The sequence below is a fragment of the Eurosta solidaginis genome, chromosome 3 (assembly GCF_040869045.1).
Source record: "Eurosta solidaginis isolate ZX-2024a chromosome 3, ASM4086904v1, whole genome shotgun sequence".
NCBI lineage: Eukaryota > Metazoa > Arthropoda > Insecta > Diptera > Tephritidae > Eurosta > Eurosta solidaginis.
In genome coordinates, this window is record NC_090321.1 from 283435473 (window position 1) to 283452001 (window position 16529).

Genomic DNA, 16529 nt, shown 5'->3' on the forward strand with positions numbered 1-16529 from the left:
GATATGATGCTTGTCTATGCGCAGATCGGAATCAATTAGGATTACGACAGTATATTTATTATAATTAAATAATGTAATAAACTATGAAAAGTATTTAGTATATTAAGTTTTAGGCCCAAAGAGCCGCAATAATAAAACAATAAATAAAACCTATTTGCTATTAGCCGTGTTTTTTTATACGTTCATACGTCTACGTTTGCGCGTAAAAACGCATATCCTCACTTAGATAATGCTTAGGAGACCCATCTAGCGGCAACTAGCTACAGAACATGTTGTACAGAAAAGCGGAGACACAAACCTCTGTTGTATGTCTGTGTACAACCTATAGTTGAATCAGTTGTGGTGAATAGTGGACACACACCATTTGCAGAGGTAATACATAGAATTAGTGTAGAGGTGAAACATAGACCATAGACACATATTTCAGATGCATCTGAGTGTAATGCGTATTGAAATTTAGGAGTACCTACTAATTTTCTGCGCAGCAGTTTCAGAAGAGTAGATAAAGTTTAACGCTTAGCAGTCAACATGAAGTTTAAGCGTAAACGTATATATGTAGATGTGAAAAAAAGCACAGCTATTAACTACATTTGCCAACTTGTAGGCACAACCAAAAATTAGAAGACAAGCTCAGACATACGTTAGTATAGAAGTATTTACTATTTGTTATTTGAAAGAGGCGGGTCCTGTACCCTCTGGGTGCATTTACTTCTGTAGCTGAAGTTTTTTACTCATATTGTGACTCGATCACGCCATAACGGTTGAACAGATTTCGATGAAATTTGACTCAGAGATGAACATTAGTATGGAAGGATGAACTGACTATTTTTGTTTAAGTGGGAGTGGGGTCCTGCATCTCTTATGAGCAATACCTTTTTAATTACTTTTGGCTTATGTAACTTTAATTATATATAATTTGAACAGCTATATTAAGTCTAGGGGCTTTATGGTGGCATACAAATTTTGGAAAAGTTTAGAGATACACTCTTCCCCACTCCCCCTCTTAGGAGCAGTATCTTTAAATGGCTATAACTCTTCGCGTATTTGTCTGGATATTGAAACCACACATGTATTTTTGTATACAAAAACTATTTTTATTTGCTACGCCCAAATTTATGCGTGTGTATAAATTATAAAACCTTCAAATTGAATATGGAATTGTTCAGGGTTGCGTGATTTTTATTTGAATGAATCACGAATTCGAAAATGAAATGTATTTTTTATTTGAAAATGTTTTCAAATCAAAGATATTTTTTATCTTTTATTTGATTCGGCATCCAAACAAAAAATATTTTTTAAGTATTTATTATTTGATTCTTCAGACGAATCAAAGATAATTTTTATTTTTTATTTACTCGGCGTTCAAATAAAAATACTTTTTATTTGTTATTTGATTTTTAAGACGAATAAAAGATAATTTTTATTTACTCGGCCTCCAAATAAAAAATACTTTTTTTTGCTATTTTGTTCTTTAGGGAAATCAAAGACAATTTATTTAATAATTTGGAAAAAATTTAAGCAACGTGACATCAGGACGGAGAAGGCGACAGCTGTTTCGATTATACCTTGTAAATCTCTTCAAAGCGTCAAAAACTTTTCAAAGCGTTGAAGAGATTTACAGGGTATAATCGAAACAGCTGTCGTCTTGTCCGTCCTGATGTCAAGTTGTTTAAATTTTTCCCAAATTATTAAATAAATTATAAAATTAAAAATTGCTTGAAATAAATGTTAATACATTTAAAGCAATACGGGCAATCCCCGATTAATTCGTATAAAGACAATTTTTGTTTCCGATTTGGGTCGCTATCTGAATGAAAGATACCTTATGTTTCTTACTTGATACGTGTTACAAAATGTTGAATGTTTCGCGAGATTTTGAGCCAAAAACCAACAGGTCAGGAAAAGCAACATAAACTGAAAACTCCCCATTTCACACATACTCTATGGAACAAAATTATCAATTCATATACGAAATGCCTTAACTCGTTATATGGCGCATTAGGGGACTGTCGAAAGGAACAAAACTCTACCCAGTTGAAGTGTCCTCATTTCTACTAAGAGGATACCGTTTCTTACCCGAAAAAATCCTTCAAAAAGAACTGGGGACTAGTGTCGTATATTATCCGTAGAATGAACAATACTTACTAAAGAATTCTAGTATAGTCTGGTTGATGGAAATATGTTTTATTAACATGGATTAATTATTATTAAATAACATAGTCTATGAGTTTGTAAATATTTATGATTTTTCAAACAGTTTTGAATTTGCTTTATATAAGACTTTTTTCAAACTGTGCATCTGCCATCCGGTTGTAGTTTGGTAAATCCAATAACGTTGCAAACGAGAATAACCGTTCAACCGGCGCTGAGGAAGGTAAAGCTGTGTTATATTTATTTTATTAAAGGTGCATATGCTTTATATGGGGGAACCCTAATGTGAGCGTAATGTAAAGATATAAGCGGAGGAAAGAAATTGAACTCGGATTCGGGTCTGCCAATGGGCCTTTTGCCATTTGGAAAGACATCGTAATGTTTAAAGGGTCAGTTGAAAGCACTGCGAGGAAACAGAATAAGAAGTAGTAGACAATTATTTTATACGCTTCCCAAAGAAGTAAAAGCCAAACTTATAACTTTTTATTCGATATAGTCTCCAAATGATTCTGAAGCCGTCCCGAAATAATCCCTAAAATAATCCAGAGCGACCTGAAAGTTGTTCCGAATTTGTTCTGATGAAGTATCGAAACGGTGCCGACGTAGTCCCAAAAAGCTGCAGGAATATATGATACATTTTCATCATTTCAAAATTTGATCGGAGTACGTCACACCTTTAAGGATGAACAAAGCAAGGATGTGTATCAAGTAAGAAGCATAAGGTATCTTTCATTTATGTTGATAGCGACCCAAATCGGAAACAAAAACTGTCTTTGATTTCCCTAAAGAACCAAATACAAATAAAAAGTATTTTTTATTTGGACGCCGAGTAAATAAAAAATAAAAAGTATCTTTGATTCTCCTGAAGAATCAAATAACAAATAAAAAGTATTTTTATTTGAACGCCGAGTAAATAAAAAATAAAAAGTATCTTTGATTCGTCTGAAGAATCAAATAACAAATAAAAAATATTTTTTTTGGATGCCGAATCAAATAAAAAATAAAAATTATCTTTGATTTGAAGTTGGATTTTAAATCAAAAATTATTTAGAATCACGCAACCCTGAATTTTTTGATAATAGAAAAATAAAAATTGATATTTAACAATTCAAATACATACTTATAAAAACTCTTAAAATACAAAGTGGCATTACAATGAGTTTGAAATAAAATGTAAATATAAACTTAAATTAAGTAATACAAGTACCCTACATTGCCTCCCCTTCCAGAGATTTATTGTTTAAAAGATTGATTGTTGAGTTGAGCATGAGCTTATGTGGGCAGAAATTAAAACAAAATTTGTTTTTGGGTTCCAGACGCGTTTCGACTTCTTGTGTTAGGAAACTGTGCACACTATGTACTATCCACCATGGCTGGTTTCGAACGATCAATAGGAAAACATCCAACTTCGTTTTTATTTCTACCTTCAAATTTTTAACATCTTTTTCAAAAACTCTGTATGGACCTTCATATGAGCGTTTTTAGGCATGTATGTAATAGTCCTATATCGCAATAAGTTTTGAATTCGAAATAAAAAAAAATACAGCCTACACATTTTTTGTGATTGGAGCAGCATAACAGTTCAGCGATTCGACGTTACCAGAAAATGCATAATAATCAAGAATTTCCCAAAATTCGTTACAATTGGTGTCAGAAGAGGAATTGTTGAATAAATTCCAGAGGACACCAAGGACATGGCCAAGTTCAGTGAATTGAAGATTCAGCAACTAAAAAAGCAATGGAAGCTCGTGGATTGAATACTACTAGCATTAAATCCGAGCTACATTCACGACTAAGGGAAGCTATGGAATTGGAAGGATTCGACGTTGATGAACACACTTTTCATTCTGATGTGGAAGGGTCAGCGACTAAAATAGAGGAGAAGATAGACACTCTGAATCCATTGGCAAGTGTAGACACTAATGCGATACTAGCAGTGCTGAAACAAATGTCAAAAATATCAACCGATATGTCAACACAGCTCGAAGTAAGAATACTTAGCGAAATTTGTATGTGAATGGGCAAGGCGAAATAAAGTCTGAAGTTCCTTCATATTTACAAACACAAAACTTGTTTGATTGTGGCGATGTTACTGGAATGCATAAGCGGGTGTTGAACGCGTCTATATGAATGAAAATTTCATTGTGCCGCGGCCTTAACATCCCAACTAGAATCGCAGAAGACACGTATAACATCCTTATTGGAAGCACAGGAGGAGTGCTTATGATTGCAGGTAGCACAAGTGTTTTACATACTATTCCAGAGTACGAACGGAACAGTTATGAAGCGTTGATGGACGCTGTCGAGAGCATTTACCGAAGCGAGCATAGGAAGCATATATACCAAATTGAGTTGCAAAACCCCTACCCAAAAGCGAAGAGACTTTGCAGGAGCTTGCGTCGGATGACGAAAGGCTGGCCCATCTGGCAAATGTGTATGCACCCGTGGAATGCACCAAGAGGGTAAAAATTCAGAGCTTTATAAATGGCACAGGGCGTGTAAACAAAGCGACATTTGCTGAAACGGTATCCCATGCACTGACATGCAAACAGCCTCAATTTTAAGTAAGCCAGCATACAAAGCTTATCGCATGGAAGTGGAAAGGCCAGACACAATTTTGGAAGCATTAAAAGTGGAAAAAGGATGGCGTCGTCAAATGTTTTAAGTGTGGAAAGCCTGGGCACATTGCACGTTATTGCAGTACCAACCCTAATAGTTCCAACAATGTGGGTGGTCGCAAACACAAAGCTGAAGGAGATTATCAAATCTCCAAGTGCACTCAATCGTTAAACTAAAGCGAGTCAGCCGCAAGGGGTGACAGCTGGCTTCCGCAATTGAATGCCCCATAACCTTTATCTCGAAAATTGGAATAAGGTCCGGAAATCTTACTCTCGGAGGACATGTAAAGGAGCGTTTACTGACTGTAGATACCGGAGCTTCTCATTCCATCATTCGATCGGATTTAGTCAACAAGAAGATAAGACCATTGCTTGGAGCAAGATTGGGTACAGCAAACAAATCAGGGTAAAATATAGTTGAGGCGTCGACTGCTTATACGCGTATTGGCATCGACAACAATAATCCGAAGGCGGAAAGGAAAAATTTTATCTCTGTCCGGAGATATTTGCAGTTGAAGTTGGCGATTTTCATGTGGTTTTTGTAATGTTGGTTTACCCACAAAAAAATTGTGAACATAAGTGTTTTGCGTGGATATAGTTTTGGTCACCAAACCGGTGTTGCACCCACCCAATCTATGCTTAATGGTTCCACCTCATCATCCCCCATACAGCTGCAGCAGGATGGGGTTTCTAGTATATTGAGACGTACCACATGGATTCCCATTGGACAGTGCCCTGTCAATGACCATTGATAGATGAGCCTTAGTGCACCCAATAATTTCGGCAGACCTCCTGCCAATATAATCTTGCTATCCTGCCCGCCCAACGCTGAACTCACTCGAAACCCATCTATGCAGGAGTAGTCCACAGGTGGCCAGCGGAATCTCTAAATCCCTACAGCAATCTTCATCCCGCTCAATTGTACCGACGCGGGCTAAGAGATCCGCTTAACAGTTGCGCGGGATATCACTTTGGCCCGGCAACCAGAAAATCTTACGTCATAAAATAATTCGATGTACTTGGAAGTAAGGTCAGGCACTCCCAGCCAACGATCTATCACACTAAAGTTGAACTGAAGGCCTTCATAGCCGCCTGGCTATCAGAGTTGATGTTAAATTCCCTAAGCGTAGTAGCACTGTATAGCATTTCATCCACCGCATCTGCCCCAAATAAGTCGCCTTCCCCATTCCTCTCTCGGAGGAAAGACTGGGGTGAAGGTTGCACAGGGAGCAGTTATTGGCACACAATAGTTCGTCCTGTCAGGAATAAAGTCGAACATGGTAAGACGCCTAGAGCGCCAAAAGTAGGAACACCAACGGCGTTTACTTTCATTTAAATTTTTACGAACAGCCGTAATTTTTGAACTCCTCAAATAATTAAAGTTCCAAAATTATTTGTTTATTATTTTCATTTCATTTTTTTGTATACAACACGTCATATATTTTCGTTAGTTTAAGACTTAAACTTTAAGTCATGCTTGCTACTAAAATTGCGTACTGTATAATAATTTTGAATATTTGTTTTTATTGTAGTACGAATAGGAAAATTCTTGTGCGTTTAAAATATTGCCATAAAATAATTGAAACAACATTATTTATCTAATAAATTAATATTTATATTTATATATTTGTATATAGAATTTGTATCTATACATTTATTTTTTTAATTATAAGGTTTTGTGTTCTCTGTATTTGTTATCACTGAAAATTAAATTATTACAAATTAGAATTATAAATCCGTTATTGCATACATATGCATGTACAGGGTGATCTATAAATTTTGACGTTTGTTTTTATTAATTTTAAATAAAAAAATTGAAACAGCACTGGATATGCTTATCTTTATTAAAACTGTTAGCATTTTATTTTTAAAATTATGTAATTACCTTTAAATATTGGTCATGTTAGCACTTGAACTAGTCCAAATTCAGAAATTGAAAATTTTGAAAAGATGGATCACCTTATACATACGAACAAATTAGCATACGCGTGTATGTATAATAGTTATTTATTAAAGAAAATACTTCTGTTTTTATTAATTATGTATTACACATAAAAATCAATATAAACTATCATCACTAAAATTATTATCTACTAAAAGAAGTGTCCAATTCAAGTAATCTACGAAAATACGTTATGGTTGGGAGGCATTGCCAAAAAATTTCATGTAAAAATAAATAAAAATTATGTTTATTAAATTAATTTAAAATTATTCATGTCAATGTTTGTGTTAATAAATATACTTGCGGTTTCCTTAATGAAATATTGTAGTTATTGCTAAGGTAAATAAAACTATTTGCAACTAACTAAGTACCTTTGAGCTCGTACATGGTAGTTCCATAGTACATTGAAGTTTCCATAGATAAAACATGTATGAAGATTTTCAAGACTAATAGCATACATGTTTCATGTATGCATATTACTGATTTCAAGTGGGATGTTTTTTTTGATACCCCGCACATCAACGTAGTTTTTTTACGAGCTCGTAAGAAAACAAAAATAACAAAAAATTTACCATTCGTTTCAGGTGCTCTGCGTTTGAAAATATGCAGCGATTGCGAATACTAGAATAAAAAGAATCCAAATACCGGTGGCAATGAGTTCATACCGGTTTCGAACCCTGGGCACGAGTAATGTCGTAAAATAGTATCAAATTCGATGGCTGGGCTTTCGTACATTTTAAAATCGAAGAAGTCGCTAACTCAGAATTTGTATCAAAAACACCATATCTTATGCTGAGGTGGGACATTTTCAATCAAGTTTTTTTATAAGCTGGCATTGAAAATTATTTAAAATAAACGCGTGACTTAACAAGAAAACAAAATTGTCAATTGTCAAAGTTAAAAAAAATTAAGACGAACACTTTTTCCCGTGAACTTCGCGATAAGGGTGGATATGATATGATGACGTGATGTGAAATATTATATAAGGATTAAACAAATAATGTATATATGTATGTATGCATACTTTGCATTGGTCGTCTTAAGCGGTAGTTAAATATATGTACGCAATTTAACTTACAACAACAAATGATTATCATTATAATCAGAAAACAATACCAAGTGTGTTTAAAATATTTACACAGATCCTCATTTTTAATTAAATATTTTTTAACTTTGAAATACACACAGTATCCACACGTACGTATGTACATTAGACTGGGTCGATTTATTAACCGATATCGCGCCATCGATTTTTCGATAGGATTTGGGCTCAGGAAAGAAAAGTTCCCCGACGCATACCCAAAAAAATAATTTGCAAGCCTGCGAAATTTCATTTTTTGACTTTGATTTTTAAGGTTTTTTTTATGATTTACTAAAAAAATTTTAATTTGATTGTAAAATTTTCTTGTATACCCATATATGTAATACTCCTATATTGCTAATAGAAAATGCTCGCAATGTGTTTTGAATTCGAAATCAAAACAAGACAGCCTATACAATTTTTGTGATTGTAGCAGCATAAGTGTGACAAGAAAAAATTAAAATTTAGGTACATTCGATTATTGAATATAAAAGCAAAAACGTTTAAACAGCAATATATCGGCACTCTAGATGTTTGGGAATGTACCTAGCCTTTTGTAGCAATATAGGAGTATTACATATATGTGTATACCCTTTTTTTCAAAAAACTGTTTTCGACAACGTTTTTAGGGGACATTTTTGGGTCGGACAGGGTATAGATATGACCATTTTTTAAGTAGGTCATGAAAAAAACCTTAATAATCAAAGTAAAAAAAAATCAAAAAATGAAGTTTCACAGGCTCGAAAATTATTTTTTTGGGTATGCGTAGTGAAACTTTTTCCTGAGCCCAAATCCTATCGAAAAATCGATGGCGCGATATCGGTTAACTTTCGTCCATACAAATCGACAAACTCCAATGTACATACATACATATATTGCTGACGACTAATGCTGCTACGTATTCTCATGAAATTTTATATCAAATACAATTTTGTTTAAATCTAGAAAATTCCTTGATAACAATAATAATTTCGATTATGTGAGAGATAGATAATTATCCTTTGTCCTGTTTATAAGTGTACGATCACGCTCATACGCAGCTTAGTTTTTTTGCGTGCTTGTAAAATCTTGGTAATAGTCAAGAGCAGGGGCGACTGTTAATACACGTCCAAAAATGTCGAGGGAGGTGTTAAAATATATTAACAATACCCCGAAAAATTACACCTGACCGCAACGAAACTGTAGGTGGGCCCAACGAACTTTGGCACAAATCATCTTTTTGCATTGACGAAACGCGCCTTTTGACACCTTTCCCGAATTTTTTGGACGTGTTTTAACAGTCGACCGTTTTTCTAAACTTCTACCAAGATGTGAAATATGTATGTATGTAATATCGCCGTCTAGATTATTTCCAACTAATGTAATTATTCGATGTCGTGGAATTTGAGTATGGCACGTCCGGGTATTTCGGAGTTGCATAACTTTTGTACGACCTCTGATGCCTGTTCGCATGGGAAAACCGAATGAGGTATTGGTTCGATCTGTAATAAAAAGGGAAGAAAATATTACAAAATGTTGTGAAGAATTATCAGAATAATAACAGCATGGCTCATCTCATCAGCTGATTTTGTTTTTTTCATTTCACTGGAGTAAGGATTTTCAAAAGGAGATGGCAAACTCAAAATGAAACCAACACATTGACAACACGAAAACTGCTAATTTTTATGTTTTCATTCCATTCCATTCGCCTAACATCAACGCGCAGATTTTGACAATCTGAACAAAGGTATGTTATTGCTGTAGAGATGAGCCAACCATATAGTTGAGCCATGATTCAACAGTTTATCGCAGAGCGATGCTCGTCATAATCCCGGAAAGGCAAAATCCTGATAGGTCTAAACACACTTATAACAAGGGTAAAAGTTTAAGCAATTTTTTTAATATTTAATATTTATATACCTATTTTGACGGGATTTTGGGTTTCCCCATAAATTCAGAAAACAAAAATTCAGGAACACATTTTTTCAGAAAACATTAGTCTGAACCTTTTTTTCAGAAAGCCAAAATTCAGAAGTCTAAACTCAGGAACAAAAATTCAGAAGTAAAAGTTCCGAAGTAAAATTTCAGAAGTCAAAATTTTAGGTTTTTTTGCTGTCTGATTACTTTCTGAATTTGACTTCTGTAATTTGACTTCTGAAATTTGACTTCTGAGATGTGACTTCTGAATTTTGACCTCTGAATTTTGTCTTTCTGGAAAAAGGGTTCTGACTTATGTTTTCTAAAAAATGTTTTTCTGAATTTATGGAGGGTACCAGGATTTTGTGCCCGGATTTGGCTGTTTCAGGAGTATGTATGGTCGGGATTCATTGGGCATCGAAATTCTGTAAATCTGTGCCACAGATATCAATTTGCACTCAAATACACTTTTTTTTACAAAATGGGTAGGAATTTCTTCCTCAAAACAATACAATTTTTTTAAAACAAAATAAAACCTATCTAATATGCATGGACATTTTCTTAATTATTATAAAAATTCATATATTAACCCATTGTGGATAAAACAAGTGTGATATCTTATCCGTCAACTGCCTGACAGGATGTTCAATATGGCTACTTTTTAGCGTTTTGACAGGGTGTTCAATATGGCGGCGCATGGGTCGGCTATCTTCAGCAGGTGATAAAAAGAGATACAGAATGAGACAGCAATAGTCAATTTAAAATCAGGTGATCCTATTTGTAATTTTGACGTATATGCAGAAGTTATCACACTTGTCTTATACACAACGTATTAACCCATGTAATCCCAATCAGTGAATATTGCTAAAAATTCTTTTTTATACTCAGTTGAGCAGAGCTCACAGAGTATATTAAGTTTGATTGGATAACGGTTGGTTGTACATATATAAAGGAATCGAGATAGATATAGACTACCATATATCAAAATAATCAGGATCGAAAAAAAATTTGATTGAGCCATGTCCGTCCGTCCGTCCGTCCGTCCGCCCGTCCGTTAACACGATAACTTGAGTAAATTTTGAGCTATCTTGATGAAATTTGGTATGTAGATTCCTGGGCACTCATCTCAGATCGCTATTTAAAATGAACGATATCGGACTATAACCACGCCCACTTTTTCGATATCGAAAATTTCGAAAAACCGAAAAAATGCGATAATTCATTGCCAAAGGCAATTAAAGCGATGAAACTTGGCAGATGGGTTGACGTTATGACGCAGAATAGAAAATTAGTAAGATTTTGGACAATGGGCGTGGCACCGCCCACTTTTACAAGAAGGTAATTTAAAAGTTTTGCAAGCTGTAATTTGGCAGTCGTTGAAGATATCATGATGAAATTTAGCAGGAACGCTGCTACTATTACTATATATGTGCTAAATAAAAATTAGCAAAATTGGATGAAGAACACGCCCACTTTTTAAAAAAAAAATTTTTTAAATTCAAATTTTAACAAAAAATTTAATATCTTTACTGTATATAAGTAAATTAAGTCAAAATTCAACTCCTGTAATGATATGATGCAACAAAATACAAAAATAAAAGAAAATTTCAAAATGGGCGTGGCTCCGCCCATTTTCATTTAGTTTGTCTAGAATACTTTTAATGCCATAAGTCGAACAAAAATTTACCAATCCTTCTCAAATTTGGTAGGTACATAGATTCTATGACGGTAACTGTTCTCTGTGAAAATGGCCGAAATCGGTGGAAGCCACGCCCAGTTTTTATACACAGTCCACCGTCTGTCCTTCCGCTCGGCTGTTAACACAATAACTTGAGCAAAAACCGATATATCTTTACTAAACTTAGCCCACCTACTTATCTGAACTCACTTTATCTCGGTATAAAAAATAGCCGAAATCCGACCATAACCACGCCCACTTTATCGATATCGAAAATTACGAAAAATGAAAAAAATGCCATAATTCTATACCAAATACGAAAAAAGGGATGAAACATGGTAACTGGATTGGTTTATTGACGCAAAATATAACTTTGGAAAAAAGTTTGTAAAATGGGTGTGACACCTACCATATTAAGTAGAAGAAAATGAAAAAGTTCTACAAGGCAAAATCAACAGCCCTTGGAATCTTGGCAGGAATACTGTTAGTGGTATTGCATATATAAATAAATTAGCAGTACCCGACAGATGATTTTCTGGATCACCTGGTCCACATTTTGGTCGATATCGCGAGAACACCTTCACATATACATCTAAGGGCCACTCGCTTTTAAAACCGTCATTAATACCTTTAATTTGATATCCATATCGTACAAACACATTCTAGAGTCACCCCTGGCCCACCCTAATGGCGATATCTCGAAAAGGCGTCCACCTATAGACCTAATGCCCACTCCCTCTTAAAATGCTCAGTAACACCTTTCGTTTGATACCCATATCGTACAAACATTCTAGAGTCACCTCTGGCTCACCCTAATGGCGATATCTCGAAAAGGCGTCCACCTATAGACCTAATGTCCACTCCCTCTTAAAATGCTCAGTAACACCTTTCGTTTGATACCCATATCGTACAAACATTCTAGAGTCACCCCTGGCCCACCCTATTGGCGATGTCTCGAAAAGGCCACCTATAGACCTAATGCCCACTCCCTCTTAAAATGCTCAGTAACACATTTCGTTTGATACCCATATCGTACAAACATTCTAGAGTCCCCCTGGCCCACCCTAATGGCGATATCTCGAAAAGGCGTCCACCTATAGACCTAATGCCCACTCCCTCTTAAAATGCTCAGTCACACCTTTCGTTTGATACCCATATCGTACAAACATTCTAGAGTCACCCTTGGTCCACGTTTATGGCGATATCTCGAAAAGGCGTCCACCTATAGACCTAATGCCCACTCCCTCTTAAAATGCTCAGTAACACCTTTCGTTTGATACCCATATCGTACAAACATTCTAGAGTCACCCTTGGTCCACCTTTATGGCGATATCTCGAAAAGGCGTCCACATATAGAACTAAGGATTACTCCCTTTTAAAATACTCATTACCACCTTTCATTTGATACCCATATCGTACAAACACATTCTAGAGTCACCCCTGGCCCACCCTAATGGCGATATCTCGAAAAGGCGTCCACCTATAGACCTAATGCCCACCCCCTCTTAAAATGCTCAGTAACACCTTTCGTTTGATACCCATATCGCACAAACATTATAGAGTCACCCCTGGCCCACACTAATGGCGATATCTCGAAAAGACGTCCACCTATAGACCTAATGCCCACTCCCTCTTAAAATGCTCAGTAACACCTTTCGTTTGATACCCATATCGTACAAACACATTCTAGAGTCACCCCTGGCCCACCCTAATGACGATATCTCGAAAAGGCGTCCACTTATAGACCTAATGCCCACTCCCTCTTAAAATGCTCAGTAACACCTTTCGTTTGATACCCATATCGTACAAACATTCTAGAGTCACCCTTGGTCCACCTTTATGGCGATATATCGAAAAGGCGTCCACCTATAGAACTAAGGATTACTCCCTTTTAAGATACTCATTACCATCTTTCATTTGATACCCATATCATACAAACACATTCTAGAGTCACCCCTGGCCCACCCTAATGGCGACATTTCGAAAAGGCGTCCACCTATAGACCTATTGCCCACTCCCTCTTAAAATGCTCAGTAACACTTTTCGTTTTATACCCATATCGTACAAACATTCTAGAGTCACCCCTGGCCCACCCTAATGGCAATATCTCGAAAAGGCGTCCACCTATAGACCTAATGCCCACTCCCTCTTAAAATGCTCAGTAACACCTTTCATTTGATTCCCATATCGTACAAACACATTCTAGAGACACCCCTGGTCCACCTTTATGGCGATATCTCGAAACGGCGGCCACCTATGGACTAAGGATCACTCCTTTTCAAAATACTCATTAACAGCTTTCCTTTGATACCCATATCGTACAAACATATTCTAGAGTCACCCCTGGTCCACCTTTATGGCGATTTCTCGAAAAGGCGTTCACCTATAGAACTAAAGCCCATTCCCTTTTAAAATACTCATTACCACCTTTCATTTGATACCCATATCGTACAAACACATTCTAGAGTCACCCCTGGTCCACCTTAATGGCGATATCTCGAAAGGGCGTCCACCGATAGACCTAAGGCCCACTCCCTCTTAAAATGCTCAGTAACACCTTTCATTTGATACCCATATCGTACAAACAAATTCTAGAGTCAGCCCTGGTCCACCTTTATGGCGATATTCCTAAATGGCGTCCATCCATAGAACTATGGCCTACTCTCTCTTAAAATACTCTTTAATACCTTCCATTTGATACACATGTCATACAACCACATTCCAAGGTTACCCTAGGTTCATTTTCCTACATGGTGATTTTCCTTATTTTGTCTCCATAGCTCTCAACTGAGTATGTAATGTTCGGTTACACCCGAACTTAGCCTTCCTTACTTGTTTTTCTTTGCATTAAACATCACAGCAGATTCTTAAGGAAGTAAAAATATGTCATTAATTTTTTCACATTTATTACATCCTGTGTGCAACGATCGCACCTTGAAATGGGCGCTGGAAGCATATGCCTGCGAATTTTGACACGCAAATAAAGAACACAGTTAATTTATGATAATTCTTTTATTAACGCCCAAACGAAGAAAACCCCAAAAAACAATCCATTTCATTAAAAAAATAATAATTTAGATAACTGATAAGTTAACTAAACATATAAACCAGTTGAAGTTATTTTATTGTATGAAAAGATTGGGAGCAGTGTTGATTCAGCCCAACCCCACATTTACTGCACTTAAATTTCGTGTTTTTATGGCTATGGCGGCATCGAATTTGAGTTGTACTTTTTACGATATATGTAATGTGCGTTTCCATCCAGTCTTGTAGAATCAGGAACTTTTGACTTGTCAGTCAAGGGTGCTGCTGCACGTCGTCGTGGAATTGATGCTGATTTTCCAAGAAGCAAGTACGTCTTCACTATATACCTCATGAAAGTTAAAAAGTCATGAGTCTTTATCTTGTCTGGCTCTGGAAGACGGCATAAGTAAAATTCATTATTAACGCACACGTTTTTGGGAAACATCAACATTTGCCAATACATCTCTTCAGCCTTATTTCGATTCAGCCTTACTTTCCGATATTTTGATCAAGTCTATCTACTCCACCCATAAACTTGTTGTACATTTGGTGCCAATGCGGCTGATCAACATCTACGCTGTTATTATTGACCCATCTCCTTACCTTGCAGACTGGGTGAACATCGCCTTCCGTTGAGGTGACAGTTATGATATTGTTGTCGTTATAACGTACTAATGTTATGTTGGAATTTATATCGGTTACTTGATGGCAGGAGCACCTTGCAGTTTTTTCATATTTTTTTACATTTTTGAGTGGAGCTTCTACAACTCTGGTGGCCCTAAAAGTTCCAGTAGCATCGTGACCAGCCTTGCTGACTTCATCTAGCAAGCACAAATATGTAAAAAAGTTATCTACATAAAAGATAAAATTGCCTTTCTCTGGCAGCTTCGCAATAAGGTTCATAACAACAGAGCCACCTTCGCCTAGATATGGGTTTGTTTGTACATCCAGTTTTTCAAAAATGAGACACCCCCAAATTGTGCAGAGTGACTATTTTATTATACCCAAAACGAATTGGCTTGCCGTGAATGTGCTGCTAGGTTCCATGTTTTCCAAAATAAGGTATCATCGATTCATTTATAGATAAATGTTTGTCTCCGGAAAAAAACTTTAGCCATCTTTCATTCAACATATCCCATAAAGGCCTTACTTTGCCAAATTTGTCATCAGGAGAAATATGGCCATCCCCACTCACATGGAAATAACGTAGTAGTTCTTCGAACCTATTGCGAGACATGCACGAGGCCACTCCTGGATGATGAGTATCTATACTATGGTCCCAGTATAATCTGTATCGGGAAACACTATCATAAACAGATAAGAGTAAAATACCGATAAAACTCTTAACTTCTTCAGTTGTAACTCTGAAGTTTATTTTTGATTTTGCAATTCCATTCTTTTCTGTACTAGAACGTATGTAGAAGTTCGTAACCTTGTCGCCAAAAAAATATCTCGAAAAACTCTAAGGGATTACTTTTATCGAACACAAATTCGAGTGGAACGGATTCTTTTTCTTGCTTAGGAGTGATGACCATGGATTTCCATTTTCTATTGACGACAATTTTAGCTTTCTTTGTAGGCGGTTCCTCTGAAGACGAGAGTGTTTAATTATTCTGTTCACTTTGACTCACGGAGAGTATTTCAGTACTTTCCAAGACGTCCTCCTTTGATGGAACAGTGCATTAAACTTCGGCTTGAGCCAATAATTGACAACGACCGAGACTACTCATGTCCCCAGATCTTCATAACTAAAGTTATGATCCTCAGGTGTTGTAATAAATATGTCTGCGGAAATTATATAGTTTTCATCTTCCAGGAACGATATTATTTCGTTAACAGTCAGTCTGTAAAGAAGAAATACGTACATATCATAAATTACAATATATCCTTTATATGATATTTCGCGCACTCTTCTATGCCCAGCGCACCTTAAATTGGGCACTGAATCAAAGCCATCGTAAGATGAAATATAATTTTCTTCAAAATGCCAAATATAAGATAAGTTTATGAATAAAACTCCAACAATTATAGCTTAAAGTCTAGGCAAATTTTTACTTACGTTTTCCTGGAGGTCAGGTCGGTCAAAATTCAATAAATTTCACAAACTTCTCACACAAAAATACGCATGCGTGGCCTTCT

General features: G+C 36.0%; 1 protein-coding gene and 1 pseudogene across 4 annotated transcripts in view; both read right to left on the reverse strand.

The window, feature by feature from the left end:
• Nucleotides 1-1070: 1070 nt before the first annotated feature.
• Drat (Death resistor Adh domain containing target) overlaps nucleotides 1071-16529 on the reverse strand; it is a 121442-nt gene continuing 105983 nt past the window's right edge. For 3 of the 4 annotated variants that reach the window (XM_067776785.1, XM_067776783.1, XM_067776782.1), the window contains exon 5: nucleotides 1071-9273. In XM_067776785.1, coding sequence (XP_067632886.1) covers nucleotides 9157-9273 — 117 coding nt within the window. In that variant the 3' untranslated portion in view covers nucleotides 1071-9156. Of the gene's footprint in view, nucleotides 9274-15983; nucleotides 16235-16529 lie in introns of those variants that run through there. The other variant, XM_067776784.1, reaches the window with a different exon arrangement.
• On the reverse strand, nucleotides 14880-16123 carry LOC137243736 (piggyBac transposable element-derived protein 3-like; annotated as a pseudogene).